Source organism: Cyprinodon tularosa, unplaced genomic scaffold (assembly GCF_016077235.1).
Source record: "Cyprinodon tularosa strain WSP-4 unplaced genomic scaffold, ASM1607723v1 ctg92, whole genome shotgun sequence".
In the NCBI taxonomy this organism is placed as follows: Eukaryota; Metazoa; Chordata; class Actinopteri; order Cyprinodontiformes; family Cyprinodontidae; genus Cyprinodon; species Cyprinodon tularosa.
In genome coordinates, this window is record NW_024039696.1 from 503,653 (window position 1) to 529,060 (window position 25,408).

General features: G+C 40.6%; 1 protein-coding gene across 1 annotated transcript in view; it reads right to left on the reverse strand.

Annotated features, from left to right (window-relative positions):
- Positions 1–334: 334 nt before the first annotated feature.
- Positions 335–25,408, reverse strand: part of cerk (ceramide kinase) — a 64,037-nt gene continuing 38,963 nt past the window's right edge. Inside the window, exons 9-13 of the mRNA XM_038274580.1 lie at positions 25,229–25,334; positions 24,689–24,768; positions 19,104–19,309; positions 8,448–8,662; positions 335–1,463 (exon numbers count right to left, since the gene is read on the reverse strand). Coding sequence (XP_038130508.1) covers positions 1,391–1,463; positions 8,448–8,662; positions 19,104–19,309; positions 24,689–24,768; positions 25,229–25,334 — 680 coding nt within the window. The 3' untranslated portion in view covers positions 335–1,390. The remainder of the gene's footprint in view (positions 1,464–8,447; positions 8,663–19,103; positions 19,310–24,688; positions 24,769–25,228; positions 25,335–25,408) is intronic.

Sequence of the window (25,408 nt, forward strand, 5' to 3'; positions counted from 1 at the left end):
CAAAAGAGAGACTCGGCACTCCCACAATAAAAACATATATTTAGGAGCAAATGGCAAAAATATCTTAAAAAATGAATATAAGAAAACAATAAGAGGTCAGATCACCAGGAATATACAGAATTAAAGAAAACCTAGCTTAACATTTAACACGACTGACATATCTGATTTCATCTTTTTTTAATGAAAGCATAAGTACATTTATTTTAGTTTGACTTTATCTTATTGGACTCCTTTCCAATTTATGTTGTCCAAAGAAGTCAAAGGGAATAGCTTTGGAAAAGTAAAGTGCTTGTGTGTGTGTGTATGAAAACGGATATAAAGAAATAAAACTGTGTTTTTCTAAGTCAGTTGGTGTCGGACAGCTCTTGGCTTAAACGAGGGCATCTAAAAAAAATGCTTGCTCTGGGTTTAATTTGGAAAGAGCTCACTCATGACATCTGCACATTCACACTCATCAATAATTGCACATCCCTGCAGGGATGCTGGAAACTATATTTCACCTTTTGCATACATACACTGTGTGTGCGTGTAGAGCTACATAATGATTAATCTCTATAAGAAGCAGAAGTACAGCTTGATATGTTTATTCTTTTGTACTTTACCACTATGGGTTCAAGACCGCATTCACCTGTAACTTAGGAGAGGTAAGTGAGGCTGATTTGGGATCAGAGGGAAAGATTGTCTGTAATAACATTAACAATGCAGGAATTTGGCTGATCCCAGGTGATAATTAAACTGTGAGTGGTTCTCTGAGCAAGCCTCGGAGCCACAGGTGCAGCACAGCAGTGCTGAGACACTCCAGGTCATTCAGCGAGCCCTTTCCTCATCACCCAGCAGCCACCAGGGTCCTGTTAGGGTATTCAATTCTTTTTATTGCTGCCTTTGGCAGATATAAGCTTTCACTTGAACATGAAAAACCTCCAAAAGGAAATAATATTGCTCACATAAGTGCATTTGATTTTTCTATGGTTTATCACTTCACAAAGATCCTTCTTCATTATGTTCACATCTCTGTTCCACTCTTTCTGTCTTCATGTGGAGCTGGATGTTTTTTTTTTTTTGGTTCTCTTTCATTGCAGCTTGAGTCCAGCTCCGTTTCATCCTGCTTTGAGCTTTCACATCTTTGTTTTTGTTTTGTTGTAAAAGTGCACTAACTGGGTAGAGTGAATCACATTTATACCAACTTAATCCAAAAGCTATTACAACAGTTCTGATTTTTGAGGACATCATCAAACCAGGAATAAGGGCTACGTTCATTTGGGTTCAAAATGTCTCAATCTTGACCCTTTTCTGGAAATGAAACATAGAAATTAGATGTGCTTTTTCAGGAACTTTAAGTCTCTGTTCTTTGCAGTTCTTGTCTTCAGAAAAAATGCTGGACAAAATGTCTTCAAACAGCCCCCTCTGCGTCTTGCTGCTCCTCGATTCCCCGAGCAAACAGCCTGATTAGTCCACACTGGACACTGTGGAGAAAAGACAGCACACACACTCTGCATCATTGAGCCTGAAAACAAACCATAACTTTAATGGCTGTGCTCATTTCCCTGAGACTTCACTGACGAAGCGGCAGATGTTAAAGCGGTGCATCCACAAGTGCTGATTTATGCTTAGATTTCAAAGTGGAAGCTTTCAGCTCTCTTGAACATAAAGATCTAAATGGTAGCGATTTGATAATAAAACTGGATGAAATGCATCAACTCTGACATTTTAACACATTATAGCAACAATCTTTAATTATTTTACTGAAAGTGAAGAAATGAACCAACATTAATGGGAGTAAATCTGCACAGCAGGATGGTGACACCAAGGGGTTGTGTTAAACAAATATTTTTGGTAATTGACCTGTGTTAACAAAAGGAAGATAGAAAAGATCTGTAATTTCAGCAAGTAGCAATTCACACCCTGAGCACAAGGCGGTGATGTAGCGTAATAATCAGCTGTTTCAATCAGGTTTCCTTTCCCTGAAGTAACCTTGCTTGATCAGAAAATCACTCATCTTGCAGATCTCTGATCACCCAAATTTCACAGAGTGCAGATCCATCCTCCATAACATAAAAAAGTGTTGAGAAAATTGCCTGTAAATACCAAGTTCATATGAAAATAGCGTCTGCAGGAATCCAACTAGAGGAAGCTGTGAGACTATAGCCCGTTTTTACACTGCAGGCAAAAGTGACAGAAATCTGTTTCTTTTTATTATTACTTTTTTTTAGGGGTCAAGTGATCAGTTCAGGTTGTTTAATATGGGTGCTTGGATCTTGACCTTATCCCCATTGGCCGACAGGTGGGAAAGCTGCAAAAATATAGGTGATGCAAACTCTTGCAAAAGTCTTGCACAAAAAACTACATTCTTCATTCGCTGGACCTCCCTACTTATATACTTGTATATGTCCTATTTCTACATGCTTACTGTTGCGCTGCATTTTTTTTTTTTTTTTAAGAGCATGTAAACAGTTCAAACTCAAGTCAGATCCAGGTCAGGTTTTAAAGGGAAAGTCAACAACAAGACAAAAAACCCGAAATCCTTCAAAATGAGATTTAAGCATCAAGACCTGCTGTGCTAATGTAACCTATGTGGTCTGCCCACAGCAGGTAATCCTTTTAAAAGGGTTTTTGTGTGTGTAGAATCTTTTAATTTAATTATTTATAGGCTGATGTTGTTAATAGGACCACAGTGAGGTGGTTTTGTAACAAAAGAGTAAATTATATTTATTCATCGGGTTGATATGGATTCTCTGTTTAGCTTGTTTAGACTCTTTTGGCTAAATGAATGAAAATAAATACCTAAGATGGTTTAATTATTTCAATTAAAAGATAAAGTAGTGGGTAAAAATAGATAAGGATGGAATTTTATTTTAGTCCAAGTACCTAGAAGACAATGGAACATTTCTAGAACAGCCTTTGCTGCCCCCACCATGCTTTAAGATGTTGACAGTTTAACAATGTTGGCCAATGTTAGTTTTATGTCAATAAGTGAGCGTGTGGCTGCTGATCCTCAAAGATTGCTCCACGAATGTTAAGACATGCCAAACGGTGTGGTTCTGCTCATTAAAATGAGAAATGTTATGTTAAACTTAGTCTGAAAGTTTTAGTAAAAGGAAGATGAGGTCCAAAGCCATGAAGTTGGAGGCAATAATTTAAATTCATTAAATAATAATAATAATACTTATGGTGTATTTCACATATAAGCTTATCCCAAAGTAAATAAAACAATTGAAATAACTAAAGTTAAATATAAAAAAATATAGTGTATAACATGCATGTGCAGTTAATACAGAAAGCAAAATGTAAACTGATCTCAGCATCTCCGTTTACTTCATCTTTTTTGATGAGGAATAGATTAGTGGAGTACAAAAGAAGATGAAATGCTTTTGTCAGGTAATTTATGACATCTTTTCTTTCTCTAAATATTTAAGACCCAGTTCCAAAATCTATTCAACACATAAACTATTCAACAGAGTGCTTTAGAGCTGTGTGTTGGCGTTTTAATTATACTAAGAGACTTGTTTTAAAGGTTTGGCCCATCATTGTTAAACTTTAAGTTGAACTTTTTTTTTTTACATTTATTTTAAAGCTGAAACTCTTCCCCCTTCTACTTTCCTTTTTTCGCCTGGGCTATTACCATCGATTATCCGAAATACACTCCACTTGGCTTACTCTGGCAACGATTAGCGGCGTGGAAGGAGCAATAAATGGACGGACTTCTGCTTTAATTAAAGGGGAGTAGTCTTTTAACACGGGGAGGGCCGTTAAATTAGCAACATTACAGCGATATGCATCATTGGAGAAGAACAATGGAGCATGAAATAAATGATGCTTCTAGCGAATCCACTCCAGCTGTGCAGAGATCTGACAGAGGCTGAAGTGAGGACAGAAGCAAAGTAACGGGTGGGGGTATTCCATCCAGCTGCCAAAGATTGTTCAGTAGGGAGCTTGGAAAGGCTGTCATGACACGATGCTACTGAGGACTTGCAGGGCTACTGGTTTTCCCTCTGATTACACAAAACTGATTTTGGATTAGCTGAAACCATTAAAAAAGCAGATCCAAAACAGGGATTATAGATTTGTCGAATTACATTTATTCTAAGAAGAAGTTTTATGGGCCACAAACAGGATTTAAATGTAATTGGGAAATTCACTCTCTGCATTTAAGCCATCCCCATGGGGAGCAGTGGGCTGCCATTGTGTGGTGGCATTCTGGGGTTAGGCTTCTTGCTCAGGGACCGAGAGTGGCAGTCTGTGCACTGGAAAAACTATGTAGAAATTAGTAAAAATAACTTAAATTAAGTGCATTTACCCTTAATTTCAGTTGGTAAATGAGTTTTTTTTACTCTTAAAATAAGATAATATGCACTTGAAATAAGACAATGCAGTTGTCTTGTTTTAAGGGCAAAATGTCTCTTTTACTTCCTCAGTCCAAGAACAAATGCACTTATTTTAAAGGTACACTATGCAACCGGTGTTGATTTTCCAGCGAGGCTCCCCCCAGAGGGCGAAAGTAAAAGTGCACTGTCGTAAATATGCTCAGCTGTTCTCCTGGTTTCTCCATCAAGCCAGGCGCGGTTGTTTTGAGCTTAGCAGCGAATGACTAATGCTGCGTTCACACTGGACGTAGCTGGCGCGACAGAAGCAGCGAGTTTACATGCAAAGTCAATGGTTGACGCGTCAAGGCGTCAAGGCGCAGCAAAAGGTCCAGCGGCGCGTTTTGAGCACCAGGCGCAGCACGTCTGAGCAGCTGAAGCAGCGCATCGGGCGCGTTTAACCCAGGGAGAGAGACACAGCGCTGATGATCACTCCTCTTAAACAGTTTATTGACGCCTAAATTAACTTAAAAAGCAGAAATCTGCCGGCAGAATATGCAGTTTGGACTATTTAGATGAAAAACATCTACCAGCTGCCGCGGTGAACCGCTGCTGATGAAGGGATCCATACTGTCGGCGCATCCCTGGTATGTGGGGGTCTGAGCGGCTCCGACAGAAAAAATATTGAAGGCAGGATAATAATCTGAATGAACTGGCTGCACTGATTACGTTTTCAGGTGTATTTTCTCACTTAAACACATATTAAAACTACTTTATTCCCAGTGTTGTGCCTGAACGCGTTCATTGAACGAAAGTTCATGAACTCGTTCATATTTTGGGCGAACGTGAACTGAACGTACTGCATTATTGCCTGGTGAACGTTATTGTGAACTCGTTCCTTCTGGCGTCTGTGAACGGCACACTCTCTCAGTTCAACTCCGTTCAATAGGTTGCCAGATTTCTATAAAGCCCTCCAGGCGAAACCCCGGCTAAATCACACCGTAAACAGGCCTTAATATGTAGCGGGAAAAACACCCAATCTGGCAACACCAGCTACCAGCGTCGTAGCCTACAGCCGCGTGCGTCATCAAAACAAAATGCAGCGTGGAAGCCACAGCAGCGTGTAGGCGACAAAGCAGCAGTATGATCACTTAAAACAGGTTTATGACCAGGTGGTCGGTGAGGATGATGGCAACAAGTTTGCCCGCCGGCTTTCAGTAAAAAAATCCGCCCTTCAGTAACCTTAAATTCCTACCTCAGCCTGGTCCCTCAGTTTGTGTTAGTAAAATCTTCTTGAGCGGAGGTCTTCAACAGGGGATCCGCGACCCCTAGGGGGTCTACGGAGGTACTGCATGAGGGTCTGCATGGTTAGTTGATATTTTTATATTCCCCCCCTGCATTTTTTTCCCCCACTAATTGAAATGTCTTTAAATACTCATTAACATGAAATCAACACACTGTAGTAAACAGATAAATGGAGACAAAAGATGTCTTTCAGTCATCAATGCTCACATTCAGCGACACACAGGAGCTCTTTCAAGCTGGGCACCGTTTCATTCACAACAACCAGGAATCAGAATCAGAAAAACTTTAATAATTCCAGGGAGAAATTAATTTCTTTACATTACTCCATCTGTAATAGAGTGACTATAGGACACAATTTCATACAATATATATAGTTAGGGGGTCCCCGCTCCATCTCGCCATCAGTTTGGGGGTCCTTGGTCTGGAAAACATAGAAGACCCCTGTTCTTGAGGGTTTTACTATCCATGTAACTTGTTTGTTAAACCTGCCTGGTATAATTTTCCAGGATTCCAGTATTCCTTTTTAGTATGTATTGAAATGGAATTTCAAACGGAAAAAATTATTAAAATAAAAAAAAAACATTTGCACCTTAAAGACTACTTTCCTATTTTTCTTTTAATAATTACTCATAAAAAGACCATTCAAGCAGCACATTTTTCCTGATGTTTTTGAGAATATACTGTAGGGGTGAAAGCTGCAGCTGCTACTAGTGTGAAGTGAATGGACAGCAACAAAGCGTTAAAGCAACAATGGGGAAATGCTGTCCCCTCAATGCTAATGTAAACCCTGGTTGGATAAGGATTCAAAACTGGATAGGAAGATGAAATATGACGCACAGTTTCAGAGTTACAACTGATAAAATAATTGCTGTCTGTGGTTCTACAGTAGGCTATGGTGTAATTGAGCAATATATGAAAAAAAAAAAAAGAACTATGAACTAGTTCATTTTTTGGTTTTGAATTATGAACTATGAACTGAACTAGTTCATTTTAAAATGTGTGAACTGAACTTTGAACTAGTTCACATAGAAAGAGAACTTTCCCAACACTGTTTATTCCCACTGATCACAGCAAATATAGCTGCAAGGCGGAGAAAGGTTAGTGAAGCTCCGCCCAATGCGCCTCAGACACACTTTTGCACTGTGCAGCCAGAGCAGCAAAGCTGCTTCAGAACAAACTGGTACAAGCAGCAAAAATGAAGCAGCAGACGTGCTTTTGCTGCGTGAACGTAGCATTACTGCACAAAGATTGCCACTGTGCTAGCAACGAGCATGCTTTTAACTGGGGGGTGTAGCAGTTCTCGCCGTAAAGCAAGACTGACTTTCACGAGACTTCTGAGCCTGTGGGTGCGGGTCGGTGCTCCTGCAGTTGCAAGTGCAGTATTTCCCCCACAGACCACCAGGGCGGCCGAGAATACCTTTGTTCAACCTGAAATGACTCATTTAATCATCCATAACGTTATGGAACACATTAATTAACTGAAAAATGTTGCATAGTGTGCCTTTAAGAAAAAAATGACTTATCTTGATTTCAATTTTTTCCAGTGTGGGAATGAGATATTCCCACTGAGCATAGAGGATCTATACCCTTTTGAGAGGCAGTAATGAATACAGTAATGAATTAAACTATGAAAAAAATATAAAACATAGTGAAAAGCTCTTCTTCCTAACACTGCTTTCTCTTCCAAACTGTTCATGTAGAGAACAAAGCTAAAGACCTCTTCTTTAGATGAAAAAATGTGCTTAGAGTTACATTCAGGCAACAGGCACAGCTGTTTTATTTGATGCCTTTCCCTCATGACTTTAGCAGAAAACCTGCTTTTATGCATACGAGTGGGTAAAAAAAAAAACGGGACGGCTGCATATGCCCCGCTTGTTAACAAACCAAAAAACGAATTACTTTAGGTAAATGTGAGAAAATGAAATACACTTTGTTCAACATCAATAGTTGTGATGCTTTTTTAAGTATATGCATTGCATTTGGAGCAAACCTGCACAGTGTATTGTGTTTGTGCACAGGAATCAAGGGTGTAAAAGGTACATTTCCTTTCTCTACCCTTTCTTTTCTAATAAATTGGGGTACCATGCAATGTCCTCATACAGCTTCAGGAATAATCCTTATAAGGAACTGAAATCTTAGCAGTAAAGTACATTAAGAAGCAGGTAACTAGTACTCTTGATATTTCCCACATTATCTTGAGTTGCAAAAAAAAAAAATTGTTAACTACATCTTCTCAACAGTCCTCTCAGCTGTTCTTCAGATAAGAGGAAATAAAAACGTGGAACTATGAGCTTCAGTGAACAGTGAATATAGAGCTGTCAGCCACAAAGAGCATTATCTGTTTCCACTTAAGCTTTGAAACATGAAATATTCTGGTCAATTTAAGCAAACTCTGCAGTTTAATACCAAAAGGGAAAAGTCTTCACTGTGAAAATCCACCCAAGTGATGCAAGAGGTTTGAGCTTTGAGAGTATTTCAATATTTCTTCCATTACTGCGATATTATGTGCTTTGATTCGAAGCCATTAGGCAGTCCTTATCTATGCCGAGAGTGATTTTTGCCCATCTCTATCGCCACAAGCAGTTCCCTTTTAAGCTACGGGGCTTAGGAAATTATAATGAAGAATGCCTGAATATCCACATTAAGAAGCAAATGTTTTCATTTTTAACAGATTGCAAAAAACTAAACGTGCGGATAAAACATTCATCAGTAAAAGCAACCTTTTTCCAGTGTTGGTTTCTTTTTCTTTTTTAGTTTTGATGACAGATTTCAGTAAAACTTGTTGTAAAACTTTGATATAAAACAGCTACCATTACTGTATGATTGGATGTGTCGTGATCTTACCTGACTTGAATGGCAGCGTGATGCAGGATTTCGCCGTCGCAGTTCCAGCTGCTCTCGGCTGTGCTGTAGTCACAGGTTTCTTGGAGAGAGGAAGTAGGACTTAGGTCTGGATTCTCTGGATGCTCGCTCTGATCTTCTACAGGGACAAGCTCATGGTGCCAGGGCTGGAAACGAAACTTTCTCACCCTGTGGACATCCACAAACCAGTGGTCGAACTGGAGAGAGAAGGCAGAGATGGGGTGAGGAATGGAACGGAGGACACCTTTGTTTCAGATTTAATTATTATAGCATAAAGATAAACAAATCCCATAATGCAACTTCTCAGAAAACCAGGGAATATTAGACTATTAGAGTTTTTGTTACAGAATTGTTAGCTTCCTAAAACTAATGTTGAGTTGTATACAAAACTGAAATTTCGCTTTGTACAACTGTCAGAACTTTTCCAATCTTTTTGAAGTGCAGCAGTGATCAAATGTAAACAGTGTGGGAGAAAAAACATGGTGCAAAGAAGTTCAGAGCATTGAAATATATATGGTGTAACTATGCAGTGTTTTGGTTTGGTGTTATCAAATGATGAAGAGTTTGTGTGATGATTTAGAACGCTCTCTATGATGCTACTGTAGAAGGTCATGCAGATGGGTGTGGGCGGGTGGGCTCTACTCATCCTCTGCAGGAACTACATGCGCTTTTGTGCCCTTTTGACCAGTGAGGTGGTGTTTACAGTCCAGTTGAGGGTGTCTGTGATGTGCACCCAGAGGAATTATGAGCTGCTGACCACCTCTACAGCTGAGCTGCTGATTAGCAGTTGAGTGTGGTTAGTCTGGTTCCTTCTCTATCGACGATCTCCTACATCTTCTCCACATTCAGGACCAGGCTGTTATCTCTGCACCAGTCCACCAGCTTTGCTAAGTGTCTCAACATTTAACTATTTGTGTTGCCAACCAGCCCATCAGTGAGAGGACCACCCTGGGATTTAACTGCTTAGTTTTAATACCAGGGGGCTGCAAGCATTAACTCGGCTCTTATGTGTTTACTGATAATGTCTCCAAACATGGGGGCTAAGAGCTAAAACACCTGATGCAAAAGCGAGGACACATATGAGAAAAGGCATTAAATAACACGGCTATCCATTACAATGCTAGGGGAACTTTGGAAGATTAAATAAAAGAGGAAAGAGAGATGAAAAGAAATTATTTTGTCACAATCTGCTTTCATCTCTCTGTGTGTCGCAGAGAGGTTCAGCTGCCCTATCCTCTTTAACTTCACAGGGTGCCACTTTCTCTCTGTGCCATCCTTCTTTTTTTACCCCCCCCCCCTTTTTTTTTTCCTTATCCTTTCTCATCCTCAAAGCAGACTGACAGCCATTTATTTCACATCAAGCCCACTTTATGACTGCAGCCGCTTTGCATTCATGCTGGACGGTCTGCCTAAAAAGCTTTCTGACAAGGCCATGAATACACTTAGTGGCTCCTCACGTCTAGTCCCTTTCTGCTTGGTTGGACTCAGATGCTGACATTAACTCAGCTTTGATACAATGTCCCACTCGCCCTACTTGTATGACTGCGTGTCTGCCTTTCTCTGATGTGGTTTATGCAGTAAATACGGATTTAAACAAAGGAAGACCCAAACCACTGCTGAGGCACTTTAATCTGCAGCCATCAGAAAATGAGATGAGCTGATTTGATATCATTTTTATTCTCCAAAAGCTTTGACAGCTGGATTCGTGAGACAAAAAAAGGACTTCAAACTGACAGTCAGGCTAGCATGCCAGGCTCTTATGTGCTACCATGTAGACGGAAGCATGTCTAATCTACACTATATTGCCAAAAGTATTTGCTCACCTGCCTTGACTCACATATGAGCTTAAGTGACATCCCGTTCCTAATCCATAGGGTTCAATATGACGTCGGTCCACCCTTTGCAGCTAGAACAGCTTCAACTCTTCTGGGAAGGCTGTCCACAAGGTTTAGGAGTGTGTTTATGGGAATTTTTTACCATTCTTCCAGAAGCGCATTTGTGAGGTCGCACACTGATGTTGGACGAGAAGGCCTGGCTCTCAGTCTCCGCTCTAATTCATCCCAAAGGTGTTCTATCGGGTTGAGGTCAGGACTCTGTGCAGGCCAGTCAAGTTCATCCACACCAGACTCTGTCATCCATGTCTTTATGGACCTTGCTTTGTGCACTGGTGCACAGTCATGTTGGAAGAGGAAGGGGCCAGCTCCAAACTGTTCCCACAAAGTTGGGAGCATGGAATTGTCCAAAATGTCTTGGTATGCTGAAGCATTCAGAGTTCCTTTCACTGGAACTAAGGGGCCAAGCCCAGCTCCTGAAAAACAACCTCACACCATAATCCCCCCTCCACCAAACTTTACACTTGGCACAATGCAGTCAGACAAGTACCGTTCTCCTGGCAACCGCCAAACCCAGACCCGTCCATCAGATTGCCAGATGGAGAAGCGCGATTCGTCACTCCAGAGAACGCGTCTCCACTGCTCTAGAGTCCAGTGGCGGCGTGCTTTACACCACCGCATCCGACGCTTTGCATTGCACTTGGTGATGTATGGCTTGGATGCAGCTGCTCGACCATGGAAACCCATTCCATGAAGCTCTCTGCGCACTGTTCTTGAGCTAATCTGAAGGCCACATGAAGTTTGGAGGTCTGTAGTGATTGACTCTGCAGAAAGTTGGCGACCTCTTCGCACTATGCGCGTCAGCATCCGCTGACCCCGCTCCGTCAGTTTACGTGGCCTACCTCTTCGTGGCTGAGTTGCTGTCGTTCCCAAACACTTCCATTTTCTTATAATACAGCTGACAGTTGACTGTGGAATATTTAGGAGCGAGGAAATTTCACGACTGGATTTGTTGCACAGGTGGCATCCTATCACAGTTCCACGCTGGAATTCACTGAGCTCCTGAGAGCGACCCATTCTTTCACAAATGTTTGTAAAAACAGTCTGCATGCCTAGGTGCTTGAATTTATACACCTGTGGCCATGGAAGTGATTGGAACACCTGATTCCAATAATTTGGATGGGTGAGCAAATACTTTTGGCAATATAGTGTATATGCTAACTATTAAAGTAGATTTGGTGCTGCTGTTTGGATCTCATTACAGCTTAAAAAAGTAGAACATTGATTTAATGGTGCTGAAAGGAGAAAAATGGCAACAGAGCAGATAGGAAAAAGAAGCAATAGCAACCACTTAAGACACATTTTTCCACTTGCGTAGCGTGTCCTGAATGTTTAAACCAACTGTTTTGTCTTTCTGCAAAAAGTCAGCGACAAAAACAAATTGCTTATTGACTGAAAATACTATTGTGGGTCTTTACTGATGTGGAGCCAGTTGGAAAATGAAAGAACATCTAGCCTTTCTTTCCTGTCAGAAAACACGCTAAACGCCTAAAGGAAATAGAGACAACATTCCAGTGTTGAAGTTCTGAAAGAAAGAAGTATGAGAGTCACTTTGTATCCCCTACTGCCATGGCCAAACGCAGGGCCCAAAAAATACTATTGCGAGTCACTTCTAGTTTTTCTTCTAGATGTTCCCGTGCTGTCTGAGGAGCTTCCTGGGCTGAAATATTTCCTCATGTAAATTTTCTTACACTCATCTACAACTTAAACTGCTCTCAACCTGCATTTGTCAGCTCTTCCAGAGGCTGCTGTTACTGGCGGAGTCACTAGGAGCGTCTCTATCCTGTATGTAGCACAAGGGCGTAGGTTTGATTTGAACTTTGGTAGGGACACTATTGGTCTGGTGTCATTGGTGCTATGCAATATGCACGCCCTTTTTTATGCTCGATGTGAGCATCCGTACTGATAAGAGAAATTCATTGTTAAAAGAGAAAAGCAACATTTTTCTCCATTAATAAAAATGTTATAAGCTCTACACTCATTAGATGCTGTTTATCAATGTTTGGAGTATCACCGGCTCTGATGAATGTGGAATTCGGACTGTTTTCCACTTTGAAAACGGTTTCATTTGAACGACTAAGAGAGAAGGTAAATACAGTATTTTCTTTTGAAGATATGGAATTGTGCAGAGTTAAACCCCACTCTAATATTTGTACCTACTATTCTCTCTCTGTATCAAGCAAAAATAATACATTCATTAAAATATTAACTTCACTATAAAAGTTGAACATCTGGGCTGTAGTTACTCTGTGTAGCCAATTTCATGTATTTCATCTGGGGCTGAAAAAATTTATCATATTAATTGATTATTTCAATAATCGTCAACTAATTTAGTAAGTGATTCATCATTAACTGGAGTATAGAGACTTTAAAACATACAGTAATATAAATGTAAAATGTGCCTTTCCCCACAGAGCAACCCACTTAGATCAGTTATTATATCAAAATTGTAAAAAATAAAAACAAAAAAATGAAAACAGTAATATCAACTAAATATCGGTAAAAAGGAAACCCTCACATTTTCTTTTTTAGTTGGCTGTGGCTAGGAATCAGAAATGTTGATGGCTTACAGCCTTTATTTGCCCATTTTTCCAGCAGTCTTCAGAACTCCTGGCTGACTCAGAATATTTCGTTTTATAAAAGAAAAAAAAAGGTTTTTGTTTTTTAGTGTACATGATATTCATTTTTTTATTGGGACTAGTTTTGTAGCCTAATATTAATTGTAGTAACCGCTGCATTCTAGTGTGAATAAATTTTCAATGTTGTGCTCCAAGCACACGCGGACTAGAAAACAGCCAATCAGAGAGAGAGAAGGCGGAACTTAAGGCAGAACAACCAATGAGAGTGGAGTTAAACAGCGCAGCACAGTTCCATGCGCTGCAATGTGAAAGGGACAGGAGAGACCAGGCAGAGGAGCTGCGAGAGGAAAAGAAGCCACTGCTGCAACAACTACTGCTGTAAATTATAAACATGTTGCTCACATCCAATTATTGGTAGGGACAATTAGGTTGGTTCAAAATTTTGGTAGGGACATGTCCCTATGGTCCCTATGCAAACCTACGCCCATGATGTAGCAGTTACCGTATCAACATGGCATGCTGATGACAAAGCACGGCACGTATGCCCAAACCCTCGAGCTACTGTTTTAATATGCAGTCAAACAACTAATGGTTCTTCAAATAGAAAACACCTTGCAGTTTGTTGGGAGACATAGATCATTGACCTGAAGTCAGTTTCAGTGGGATTTATTATCAGTTTATTACAAAGTAGGCATAATATAAATAAAAGAAAATACAGAGGAAATGACCTCGGTGCCCTGAATAGTAGTTACGGCCCTGCCTACTGCTGAGCAATAACTTTCTCTACAGAATGGGAAGCTAGAGTTTTTGCCTCTGATTAACTCTCTCTTGGCATTTTAAGTCTAATGACGCAGGTGTTTGCTCACTTGTTTAGGGCCCTTTTGCAATTAAATCCCCCAAAAAAAGAAAATTCTGGGATACTCCTCTGATAACTAAGAATTCACTATATAACATGAAAGCACCTGCATCTGGCAGTGTCTGCTTCATATTTAGGTTCCAACAGGGTAGGTAGGTGGGCTTATAGGAAATAGGCACTTAGGAACTACTCAAAAGAAGTGCAGTAGGATAAAGGAGTCTGAGATGTGCATGTTAGAACTTGTCACCAGGAGGTGGACTGTAGTTAGAGTGGTGAGGAGGGTCAAACCTTTACAGCACTGCAAACAGTCTCAACCAAATAGGACAGGCACAAAACAACTAGGGTCACAGCAATCACTTTACCAGGAGACCCCAGGCTTAAGGGTATTAAGGAAAGACACAGGTCATTGATTTGTGGCATATGCACAGTCCATGTGGAAAATGAGCCGCCCGTCACAAGGTCTGCAGCATTTATACAGTTTTTGCGGCTTTTTCCCCATTCTAGCTGGTCCCGGGTGGGCATGTTCAGCACAAACAGGAAGTGGACAACACCACACTACAAGAAGTACAAAACACAGCCGTTTAGAACTTTTTCAAAGCCTCTTTGTCCCATTCAAGAGAAACAGCAATTTCTTCCCAATAATTTTTACACTATCTGCTGATCGATGTCTCTAGATGTTTGCATTAGTGAACCCTCCCTAGTAGGAGCTGTTGCCTTTTCTTTTCCATGCAGTTACAAATTCTCCCTGCATGGAAGCCGCACGGACAAGAGTTGAAGCCTAAAACGACATAATGTGGCTGTGCAGGCCTCGTGGACGCATCAACCAAGCATTTGTCATTTCCAGTGCAAGACAATGCCTTGGAAGGCCACCAACTATGGATGAAGTACTCCCACCTCTATAAACGGACACAAGAGAGCCTAGAGTAGCCAGATTGGTGTTTATCTATTTAATGATCCCCATTAGTGTCTACGAGAAAAGAGACTACTCTTCCTGGGGCTAAGGACCTATTCCTGGGGACCACAGGTAAGCAGAAAGCAACCGATGACACCGCAGCACAGACCAAGCCCCCACTCAGAAAACACCACACCAAATAAGACACAAAGAATGAGCACTGCTAACCACGGTCCTGGGGGTTGCATTGATTGGTCACTCAAGTATAACTGAACTCACCATTGCAAAACAGTTTCTAGGAAGTTGGTACACAGTTTGTAGCGCCAATCCAAATAGTAGGTTGGCTCTGAAACTAAAATGCATTGGACTGCCAAAATCACATCTTTTTAATTAGAAAACCGGAAAAAAAACAACAACCCTTCTTTTCAAGAAAGTATTAATTTTATAAATTAATATAATTCGGATGCTCATAAAGCCAAAACTAGTCTGTGGTGAGTAATCTTGACAGCTTAGTGGTAAGAGAATTAATGACTGCTGTTCAGCATGTTTACAGGTGCTGGTCATAAAATTAGAATATCATGAAAAAGTAGATTGATTTCAGTAATTCCATTTAAAAAGTGAAACTTGTATATTATATTCATACATTACATACAAACTCATATATTTCAGATGTTTATTTTGTTTAATTTTGATGATTACAAATGACAACAAATGAAAATCTCAAATTCATCATATCAGAAAATTAGAATATTGTGAAAAGGTTCAAAATTGATGGCCCCTGGTGCCACACTCTAATCAGCTAATTAACTCAAACCACCTGCAAAAGCCTTTAAATGGTCTTTCAGTCTAGTTCTATAGGCTACACAATCATGGGGAAGACTGCTGACTTGACAGTTGTCCAAAAGACGACCATCGACACCTTGCACAAGGAGGGCAAGACACAAAAGGTCATCGCTAAAGAGGCTGGCTGTTCACAGAGCTCAGTGTCCAAGCACATTAATAGAGAGGCGAAGGGAAGGAAAAGATGTGGTCGAAAAAAGTGTACAAGCAAGAGAGATAACCGCACCCTGGAGAGGATTGTGAAACAAAACCCCTTCAAAAATGTGGGGGAGATTCACAAAGAGTGGACTGCAGCTGGAGTGAGTGCTTCAAGAACCACCACACACAGACGTATGAAAGACATGGGTTTCTGCTGTCGCATTCCTTGTGTCAAGCCACTCTTGAACCACAGACAGCGTCAGAAGCGTCTTGCCTGGGCTAAAGAGAAACAGGACTGGACTGCTGGTGAGTGGTCCAAAGTCATGTTCTCTGATGAAAGTAAATTTTGCATTTCCTTTGGAAATCAAGGTCCCAGAGTCTGGAGGAAAAGAAGAGAGGCACTTCATCCACGTTGCTTGAAGTCCAGTGTAAAGTTTCCACAGTCAGTGATGGTTTGGGGGTGCCATGTCATCTGCTGGTGTTGGTCCATTGTGTTTTCTGAGGTCCAGGGTCAACGCAGCCACATACCAGGAAGTTTTAGAGCACTTCTTGCTTCCTGCAGCCGACCAACTTTTTGGAGATGCAGATTTCATTTTCCAACAGGACTTGGCACCTGCACACAGTGCCAAAGCTACCAGTACCTGGTTGAAGGACCATGGTATCCCTGTTCTTAATTGGCCAGCAAACTCTCCTGACCTTAACCCCATAGAAAATCTATGGGGTATTGTGAAGAAGAAGATGCAATACACCAGACCCAACAATTCAGAAGAGCTAAAAGCCACTATTAGAGCAACCTGGGCTATCATAACACCTGAGCAGTGCCACAGACTGATCGACTCCATGCCACGCCACATTGCTGCAGTAATACAGGCCAAAGGAGGCCCAACTAAATACTGAGTGCTGTACATGCTCATACTTTTCATGTTCATACTTTTCAGTTGGCCAACATTTCTATAAATCCTTTGTTTTTATTGGTCTTCAGTAATATTCTAATTTTCTGATATGATGAATTTGAGATTTTCATTTGTTGTCATTTGTAATCATCAAAATTAAACCAAATAAACATCTGAAATATATGAGTTTGTATGTAATGTATGAATATAATATACAAGTTTCACTTTTTAAATGGAATTACTGAAATCAATCTACTTTTTCATGATATTCTAATTTTATGACCAGCACCTGTATACTGGCAGCTTTGAGTGAATATTTCTGAGTCAATGTCTGGCAACAGAAGCAGAACAAACTGCAAATATGATAGCTTTTTTTAGTGCATAAATTGTCTAAACTTAGTGAATAAACAAGTGAATGAATGTCAAATACAGATAAGAACTTCACCGGTACATACAAACAGTTTAAAGTCATACCTTTCTACCAGTGAAGCTCTTATAGATTGAGTGTCTGAGGGTAATAATAAGTAATCAGCAGACTTCCCCTGGTGAGGCTCTGTCCTGAGAGGAGCATTAGTCTGAAATCAGCCTGTTTTCCCATATAGTACAGGTGCTGGTCATAAAATTAGAATATCATGAAAAAGTAGATTGATTTCAGTAATTCCATTTAAAAAGTGAAACTTGTATATTATATTCATACATTACATACAAACTCATATATTTCAGATGTTTATTTTGTTTAATTTTGATGATTACAAATGACAACAAATGAAAATCTCAAATTCATCATATCAGAAAATTAGAATATTACTGAAGACCAATAAAAACAAAGGATTTATAGAAATGTTGGCCAACTGAAAAGTATGAACATGAAAAGTATGAGCATGTACAGCACTCAGTATTTAGTTGGGCCTCCTTTGGCCTGTATTACTGCAGCAATGCGGCGTGGCATGGAGTCGATCAGTCTGTGGCACTGCTCAGGTGTTATGATAGCCCAGGTTGCTCTAATAGTGGCTTTTAGCTCTTCTGAATTGTTGGGTCTGGTGTATTGCATCTTCTTCTTCACAATACCCCATAGATTTTCTATGGGGTTAAGGTCAGGAGAGTTTGCTGGCCAATTAAGAACAGGGATACCATGGTCCTTCAACCAGGTACTGGTAGCTTTGGCACTGCGTGCAGGTGCCAAGTCCTGTTGGAAAATGAAATCTGCATCTCCAAAAAGTTGGTCAGCTGCAGGAAGCATGAAGTGCTCTAAAACTTCCTGGTATGTGGCTGCGTTGACCCTGGACCTCAGAAAACACAATGGACCAACACCAGCAGATGACATGGCACCCCAAACCATCACTGACTGTGGAAACTTTACACTGGACTTCAAGCAACGTGGATGAAGTGCCTCTCTTCTTTTCCTCCAGACTCTGGGACCTTGATTTCCAAAGGAAATGCAAAATTTACTTTCATCAGAGAACATGACTTTGGACCACTCACCAGCAGTCCAGTCCTGTTTCTCTTTAGCCCAGGCAAGACGCTTCTGACGCTGTCTGTGGTTCAAGAGTGGCTTGACACAAGGAATGCGACAGCAGAAACCCATGTCTTTCATACGTCTGTGTGTGGTGGTTCTTGAAGCACTCACTCCAGCTGCAGTCCACTCTTTGTGAATCTCCCCCACATTTTTGAATGGGTTTTGTTTCACAATCCTCTCCAGGGTGCGGTTATCTCTCTTGCTTGTACACTTTTTTCGACCACATCTTTTCCTTCCCTTCGCCTCTCTATTAATGTGCTTGGACACTGAGCTCTGTGAACAGCCAGCCTCTTTAGCGATGACCTTTTGTGTCTTGCCCTCCTTGTGCAAGGTGTCGATGGTCGTCTTTTGGACAACTGTCAAGTCAGCAGTCTTCCCCATGATTGTGTAGCCTATAGAACTAGACTGAAAGACCATTTAAAGGCTTTTGCAGGTGGGTTGAGTTAATTAGCTGATTAGAGTGTGGCACCAGGGGCCATCAATTTTGAACCTTTTCACAATATTCTAATTTTCTGATATGATGAATTTGAGATTTTCATTTGTTGTCATTTGTAATCATCAAAATTAAACAAAATAAACATCTGAAATATATGAGTTTGTATGTAATGTATGAATATAATATACAAGTTTCACTTTTTAAATGGAATTACTGAAATCAATCTACTTTTTCATGATATTCTAATTTTATGACCAGCACCTGTATATCCCTGATGCAGCGATTACTGGGGCCTTTCTGGAGCCAGGTGGAGGTTATTTATGACACATGGGAATCCACAAGGGCTAAGGCGCTTGAACTGAAGAGGACCAGGCTGAGAAATTGAGCTGAGTCAGCACAGAAAGATGCTGACACAGCAAGACGGCAAACTCTGACTTCTGCTCTCTCATTTACAGCTTTAAAACTTTATCACTTCATCTGGAGTCTGATTTAGAAACTGCAAAATCCTTAAATGTTTTGCTCTTTTGTCCTTCAAAATTGAAGATGGTCAAATCTGAAATATTTCTGCATTTAGTGACTAATAACTACACCCCCACCTGGTCATCATTGTTGGTGTGTCGAAGAAGATGCTTGAAGAAGTCCAGACGGGAACACTTCCTGACCAGGATCAGGTCTGTGGTGCCATCAGCGAGGTGGGCGGAGGGCGACAGGCCTTTTGGACTCCGAGGACAGGCGCAACTCATGCTGGCCGAGTTGATGGCAATGAACTTACCATGGATCACACTCCAGTCTCCTTCGCCATCTAAAACACAGAAACACAACTAATTGTTGCAACAAACTTGCATAAAAAACTGCATCTATCAGTCGAAGAGAATAAGATCTCCTTGAATTTCATCACAGTCAGTAATGCCCAATCCTTCACCATTTGCATAAGTTAAAATCCAACATATGTATCATATTGTTTTTTTTGTGGCATTTAGCTGGAAAATGCATAATGAGACTCATTCAGGTGTAAAGCCTATAAAATTGAGTTTTCCTGTTGCTCATTCATGTGAACTTTCATAGCCAGGGAAACCTTATCTTTTGAAATTACCATTTCATATTCTCATGTCTTGTTCAAAAGCTTTCTTTTTCCGTTTTAGTATAATTAGAATAAAACATTTTTAATGTTTGTTAGCCTTTCGTGATAAACTACCTTGTTTACATTCATCCATCATACCTTTTCTTATCTAAAATCAAGTCAAGATGGCAACCGGCCTGAGGGAAACCCAGACAGCCTTCGTCTTTGGATCTTATCAGTTCTGAGGCCTTGATATGTATAGAGAACGTGCAGCTGATGTCAGCCAATCACGTGAAAGCCGCTAGTCCTCGACCATGGATGGCAAAACAAACCAGGTGTATATAGAACACGCCCAGTAGTTATTGCAGTGTTTCTCCAAATCACCTTGAAAATACCAACAAAACATGGTACTCTCGTGCTCAGCATACGGTTTAACTATCTGTTGTTATAGCCCTACGGACAGTACGTCCAGCTCGCTCCCCTCCTTCCAGCTGACTGACGCAGCACTCTCCCCCACTTGATATACAGTAGCAGCCATTCAAAATAAACCTTACCGGTCAAATGCCAGCCGAATGGCAGCCTACTCCCCTGCGACTCCCAGCAAAAACCCCTCCAACTTCCAGCCACTGGAGTGACCCCCTCCTTCTATTGGGCGTGCATTTTTTTTTTTTACTCTGACTCCACCCTTTCACTGAATTACAGGGTCTGACCACGAGATGACGCTTCTCTTTAGATCCGAATGTCCACAAATTATGACAGAAAGAATATATTAGTACAGAGATTGATGTTTGAAAAGGAATTGTAGGGGACCAGCCCTGGACCCATCAAGCAAAGTGGGGAAATTTTAAATGGCTGCTACTGAACACAAAAAAGCTGTAAGCATCTAATATCTATAAGTGCTTTTCCTTAAAAAATTATGACCACCGACTTAGCAGGTGATTATATCAGTCATGGTAGACGAAGTTGTGGATGTCCAAAAATGGCTGTCTTGAATCAGAGAAAACAAGCAACAGGCAAATTATAGACATTCTACCCTTAAACAAAGCCTCTTTCCCACTGAAATTAACAGGTTGACCGAGGTGTTTTTCAAACATGGAATCAACCAGCTAACAATCTGCATTTGCCTTCCTTTTCATTTGCAAAAATCTGGGTCTAATCCTCCTTGACAAGCCATGTGGCCTTTGTCCTCCATCATCCAGGGTTAGTATTGATGCTCTCACCAGTGCACCATGTTTGGCGATTGTAAAGAGAGGTGTCACGGCTTGTTAGATCAGATGTGACAGGCACTCTATATAATTGGACTTTATTGATCTAACATTGGAGAAATTTACCTCTGCAATTAACCCATCCCGTTGGGGAGCAGTGGGCTGCTATTGTGCGGTGCCCGGGGAGCAATCAGGGGTTAAGGGTCTTTCTCAGGAACCTAGAGTGCAGGCTGTGGGGATCAAACCGGATAATTGCAACCTTTTCAGAGCACAACCACACTGCACTGACGTCCATATGTTGCGTTCAATGGTGTGACTTAAAAAAGCGTGTCAACCAGGGTCAGAGCCGAGGTGATTTTAACACGCATAGCTTGGGGAGACGTGGGTCGGCGAGCTGTTAACACTTTCACCTAAAGCCAATTGTTCCTGGGTTTAAAGTGTTTTTGGCCAGTGGGAAAGGGATACAAGAGAACTTTTTGTAGTGTAGTGCTGTTTAACTCCCCATGTAAAGATTTAACATATTTAGAAAATGCTGGTTTGGCAGATTCTCCACTCATTTTGTTTAAGATGTCTGGATTATTAAGCATACCAGCAAAAACAGACAGTGGTCACGTGACTGCAGGTCCTCTGTCACTCTCATGAGCTCTGGGTGTAGTAGGACCTTCTTACAATCCCCAGATGCAAAAACCATATCAAGTTTGAGGAGATATGAGATTAGATGACCCTCCAAATGTTGACAAATTCATTTAGATGGTGCAACCTCACATATCTGCCTCTTGTGAAACCATAAATCATCCTCTTTAAGTCCGGGTTCCACGTATCAGTGCTTCATCTACAATGTTCTTCTGTCTGTGTTGTAAAAAAGAGAGATTAACGGAAAAGTTTTCTCTTTGGCTAAGTTTTTTTTATTGGCCATTGTTTGGAGATACTAACAGGACCTCACTCTCCTCTCCCAAACTATGTTTTAAAATCCACAAACACCTTTGGTCACAAAGGCAGCCATTGAGGAGTTGTGTCTGATTGAAATTGGTTGCAGGCTCAATTTTGTGCAGAGAATGCCGACGCATTCTTGCTTTGGTTGTAAAAAGACCGGATAGCCCTCACAGCCATCTCATTAGGTGTTGCAGAAAGTTGGCAATTTAACCAGCAGCAGATTTTCATTTTCTACAACCTGTTATTCTATGCGGCAGCCAAATCTCCATTTCTGACTTCCGGTAAAAATTTCTGTCCATGAATAGTTTCTAATCCAGTATCCAAGTTGTTGATTTTGCGCTGGTTCATTGTCTATTTTTTTCTTTGGCCAGTTAAGTCCTTTGCCACTTGGTTTCTACCTACTTCTTCTGCCTTATGAAATTTACCCTTCTCATAAAATGTCTTGAGGTAACCCGCTGAGTTTGTGCATTCACTTACAACAGCTTTCCTTTCACTATATACCCTAAAGTCAAGATTTCCCATCCCCTCAAGGGATCTAAATAAAACAGAGGCCTTTAGGCTCTTTAAATACCTACAGATTGAAAATAAAAATCTACCAATAATTGGCTAAAGATTGGACTTTTTGCACTTAAACTTCAGTCCAGAATTGCAGCACATTCCACTTTGATATGTTTAATCAAACTAAAAATGCACCGGATACTTTCTGTTAACCTAAAGTACTTTAGTAATACAATTTTGGACAAACTACAGATACTAAATAAAACGATGATTTGTTTTGGCTTCAAATTATTGCATATCATTTGTTTTGAGTTTGAGCTCCAAGTTTCTAACTTGGCAGCAGTGAAGCTGATGGAGGTCCATTAAGATCCAGATGTCTTTGCACTAAGGCTCAGAGCAGCTTCAACATCATGATGGAGGTAAAATCCAAAATGTAAATACTTACCCTTCTGTTTGCAATTAAGTTTGGCCAAGCAGGAGTTCATAATGTCTAAAGAGTAAACTCGATAAGCGGCACCCTGATTGTGCGGCAACCTTCAGTCAGATTGTCATGAATAAATGCACATGTGGCCACAAAATCCTAAATGACAGATGCGAATGTTGCGCTTCGCAAGTCATGACTCTGTTCCTGGGAGATTAGCCACTGTTTACTCGAGTAAAGGTGAGTTTAGGCTCCTTAGCCCCACGGGGAATGCCGCTGTCTGTCACCGGCGTCATACTCGGCGATGGAAGCCGCAACAAACTGATCACAGGCGTCCAAATTAGCATACGACTGGTTTAGGAGAACCTCGGAGGGAAAATTATGTGATCTCAGACAGCAAAACGATTCATTACCTTTCCCCCTCGTTTTGTAAAACAAACTTAGAGAGGTGATAACGCGAGCCGCTGATAACAAGCCCACAGAGGGAACATTAAAAAAAACAATATTCTAATTGGGAAATGGTGATTAAAGCTTCACTTTAAAAACAAATCCAAACGGAACAACTCCACTGACTGTTGACTGTGCATTAGGAGAATGTATCCAAATGAGTATTTACTTTGGATGTGGAGACCAGCTCATTTGCAGAGAGGGAGTGTGTTGTGCCTCATTGATTTAGCAGTTGTCTGAGATTTCCCTCAGCAGAGAACCAAATAAATAAATAAATAAAACGCCACAAAAACAAAGGGTGGCTCTGGTACACGGCAAACCCCTCCTGACAGAGCTGGCAAGGAAACATTCTTTTTTCCTGATTAGTGGGAGTCTGTCAAACAGCAAACACAAACAGGTTATGCTTGCTGTCATATCTATCCAGGCAAATAAACACACACCAACGCGCCATAGGAAGCTGCAGCCGCCAACAGTCGATAATCTAAAATCTAACATAAAGACAATAATTGGAAAGAGAAACCACACACAGAGAGATTATCAGCAGCTCAAAGTATGCACATGATGCTGCTGTCCACATAACAAGAGGTTTGTGCTGATGTGTCAGTGGTTGCAGACGATTGCAGATAACAAAAAGAATGGTCTGCACATAGTTAGATGGGGAAAAAAATACAGGACAAGGGTTTGGCCATCAGGGACCTGATAATGCCACCACACAGAGCTGGATGCCAGAAACTGGGATAATCTTTAGAAACGATTCATAGGGCAAATAGAAAAATACAAATATTAAGTTTAATAGAATAAAAAATGTTGATTTTATGAATATATTTGATAAGATGAATTAAGTTTTTTTATGTTTTAGCAAAGGTTAGACAGGTTGCAGCAGATGGCCTCTCACAGTGATCCGGGTTCTGAGTTGATTTCTTTCTACTTAAGTTGAGTTTTTTTTCTCTCCACTGTCGCTGCATGTATTCTCTGTATGAGGGATTGCTTTAAACTCAACCACGCAACTGAGGAGACTGCCCACTGTTCCTAAATGAGCTTAAACAGGCAAAACTCTAAGCTGATAGCAGCTGGATTAGTGCTTTAAAAATCAGATATGTCGACGAGAAATATTGTAGCGTTTTATTACAAAGAGATTCTGTAACACAGCGTATATTAAGGGAAAAATGATCTCCAGCAGGGAAGAATGCAGAGGCATTTGCTGTATTTTCTCATCAATACCTAGTCAGGAATCTCATTAACAATCGTGTCACTCTGCAAAGGAAAAAACATATTATAGGTGACCATAAACTGATATTTTAGATGACGAGTCTTATTTACAGTCTGTCCAACTCATGTACTTTATCTTCTTTTAAAATGCAGAGCAGAAAAAAAAATGCTAATCTTCCAGCTGAATGAAATCGGCTTTATCCAGAAAGACATCCAGTGTTGAATTGTCTCATCTTCTCTGTGTTTTTTCCCCACATTCTCAGACTACAACTCATTTTTAATGGCAGCAGTGTCAAAACAGAGAAATTAGCTGATAACAAGGCAGAGGAATGAGGGGGAAAAAAAACAAAAAAAACCTTTCCCTCTAATTCAGTCAGCACATTTCAAATAATGAACCAGAGGCTCTACCTTCAGCTGGCTTCTCCTTCTCCTCCGACACCTCATTGTGCTCGTCTTTTGATGAGTGCTTGTGTTGACAGATGCGGCACCTGAAACACCAGAGCAACCTTGTTTTACAATCATTAAATCATCGGCTGTTGCTGACATTCAAGCCTGTAACGGGCCCTAATGATTCATTAAACCCAAATATATTCAGAGCATTTTAACTCCCCTGAATCTTTTGTTTTTACTATTTACATTTTAGCTGTTTTTTTTCGGTAACTGAAAAGGTCTTCTAAAGCATATTGATGTGACTTTTCACTGTGAAATAAGTCATCATGTGATAGGATAATGGATTTCGGCTTCCATAGCAAATTTAAATAATGTCCGCAGCCAGAATATCAAAAACCGAAGCACTTAAGTCGAAAGCTTAACACACAGACGTAATCTGGGTTTCAGTTGTGAATAATTTAGCCTCATGAAAACCAAACGTTACCGATTAAATTGACTGAATGTCATCAGATCAGTTTGGATTTTATATGATGTCGTTAAGCAGCAGATGTTATTTACCCAGATCGACACTGCAGCTTGTCCCTCGGATGTCCCACGTTGTCCTCTGCTGGTAAAAAGGAAACTGTGCCTTCGTAGTGGTTGTGACACAGAAAGGTCTTAAACCCTTAAAAAAGAGGGAAAATTCTGTTAAATGGTGTTACTAACCTAACAAGATTTCTTCTTAACTTAATTTTTAGA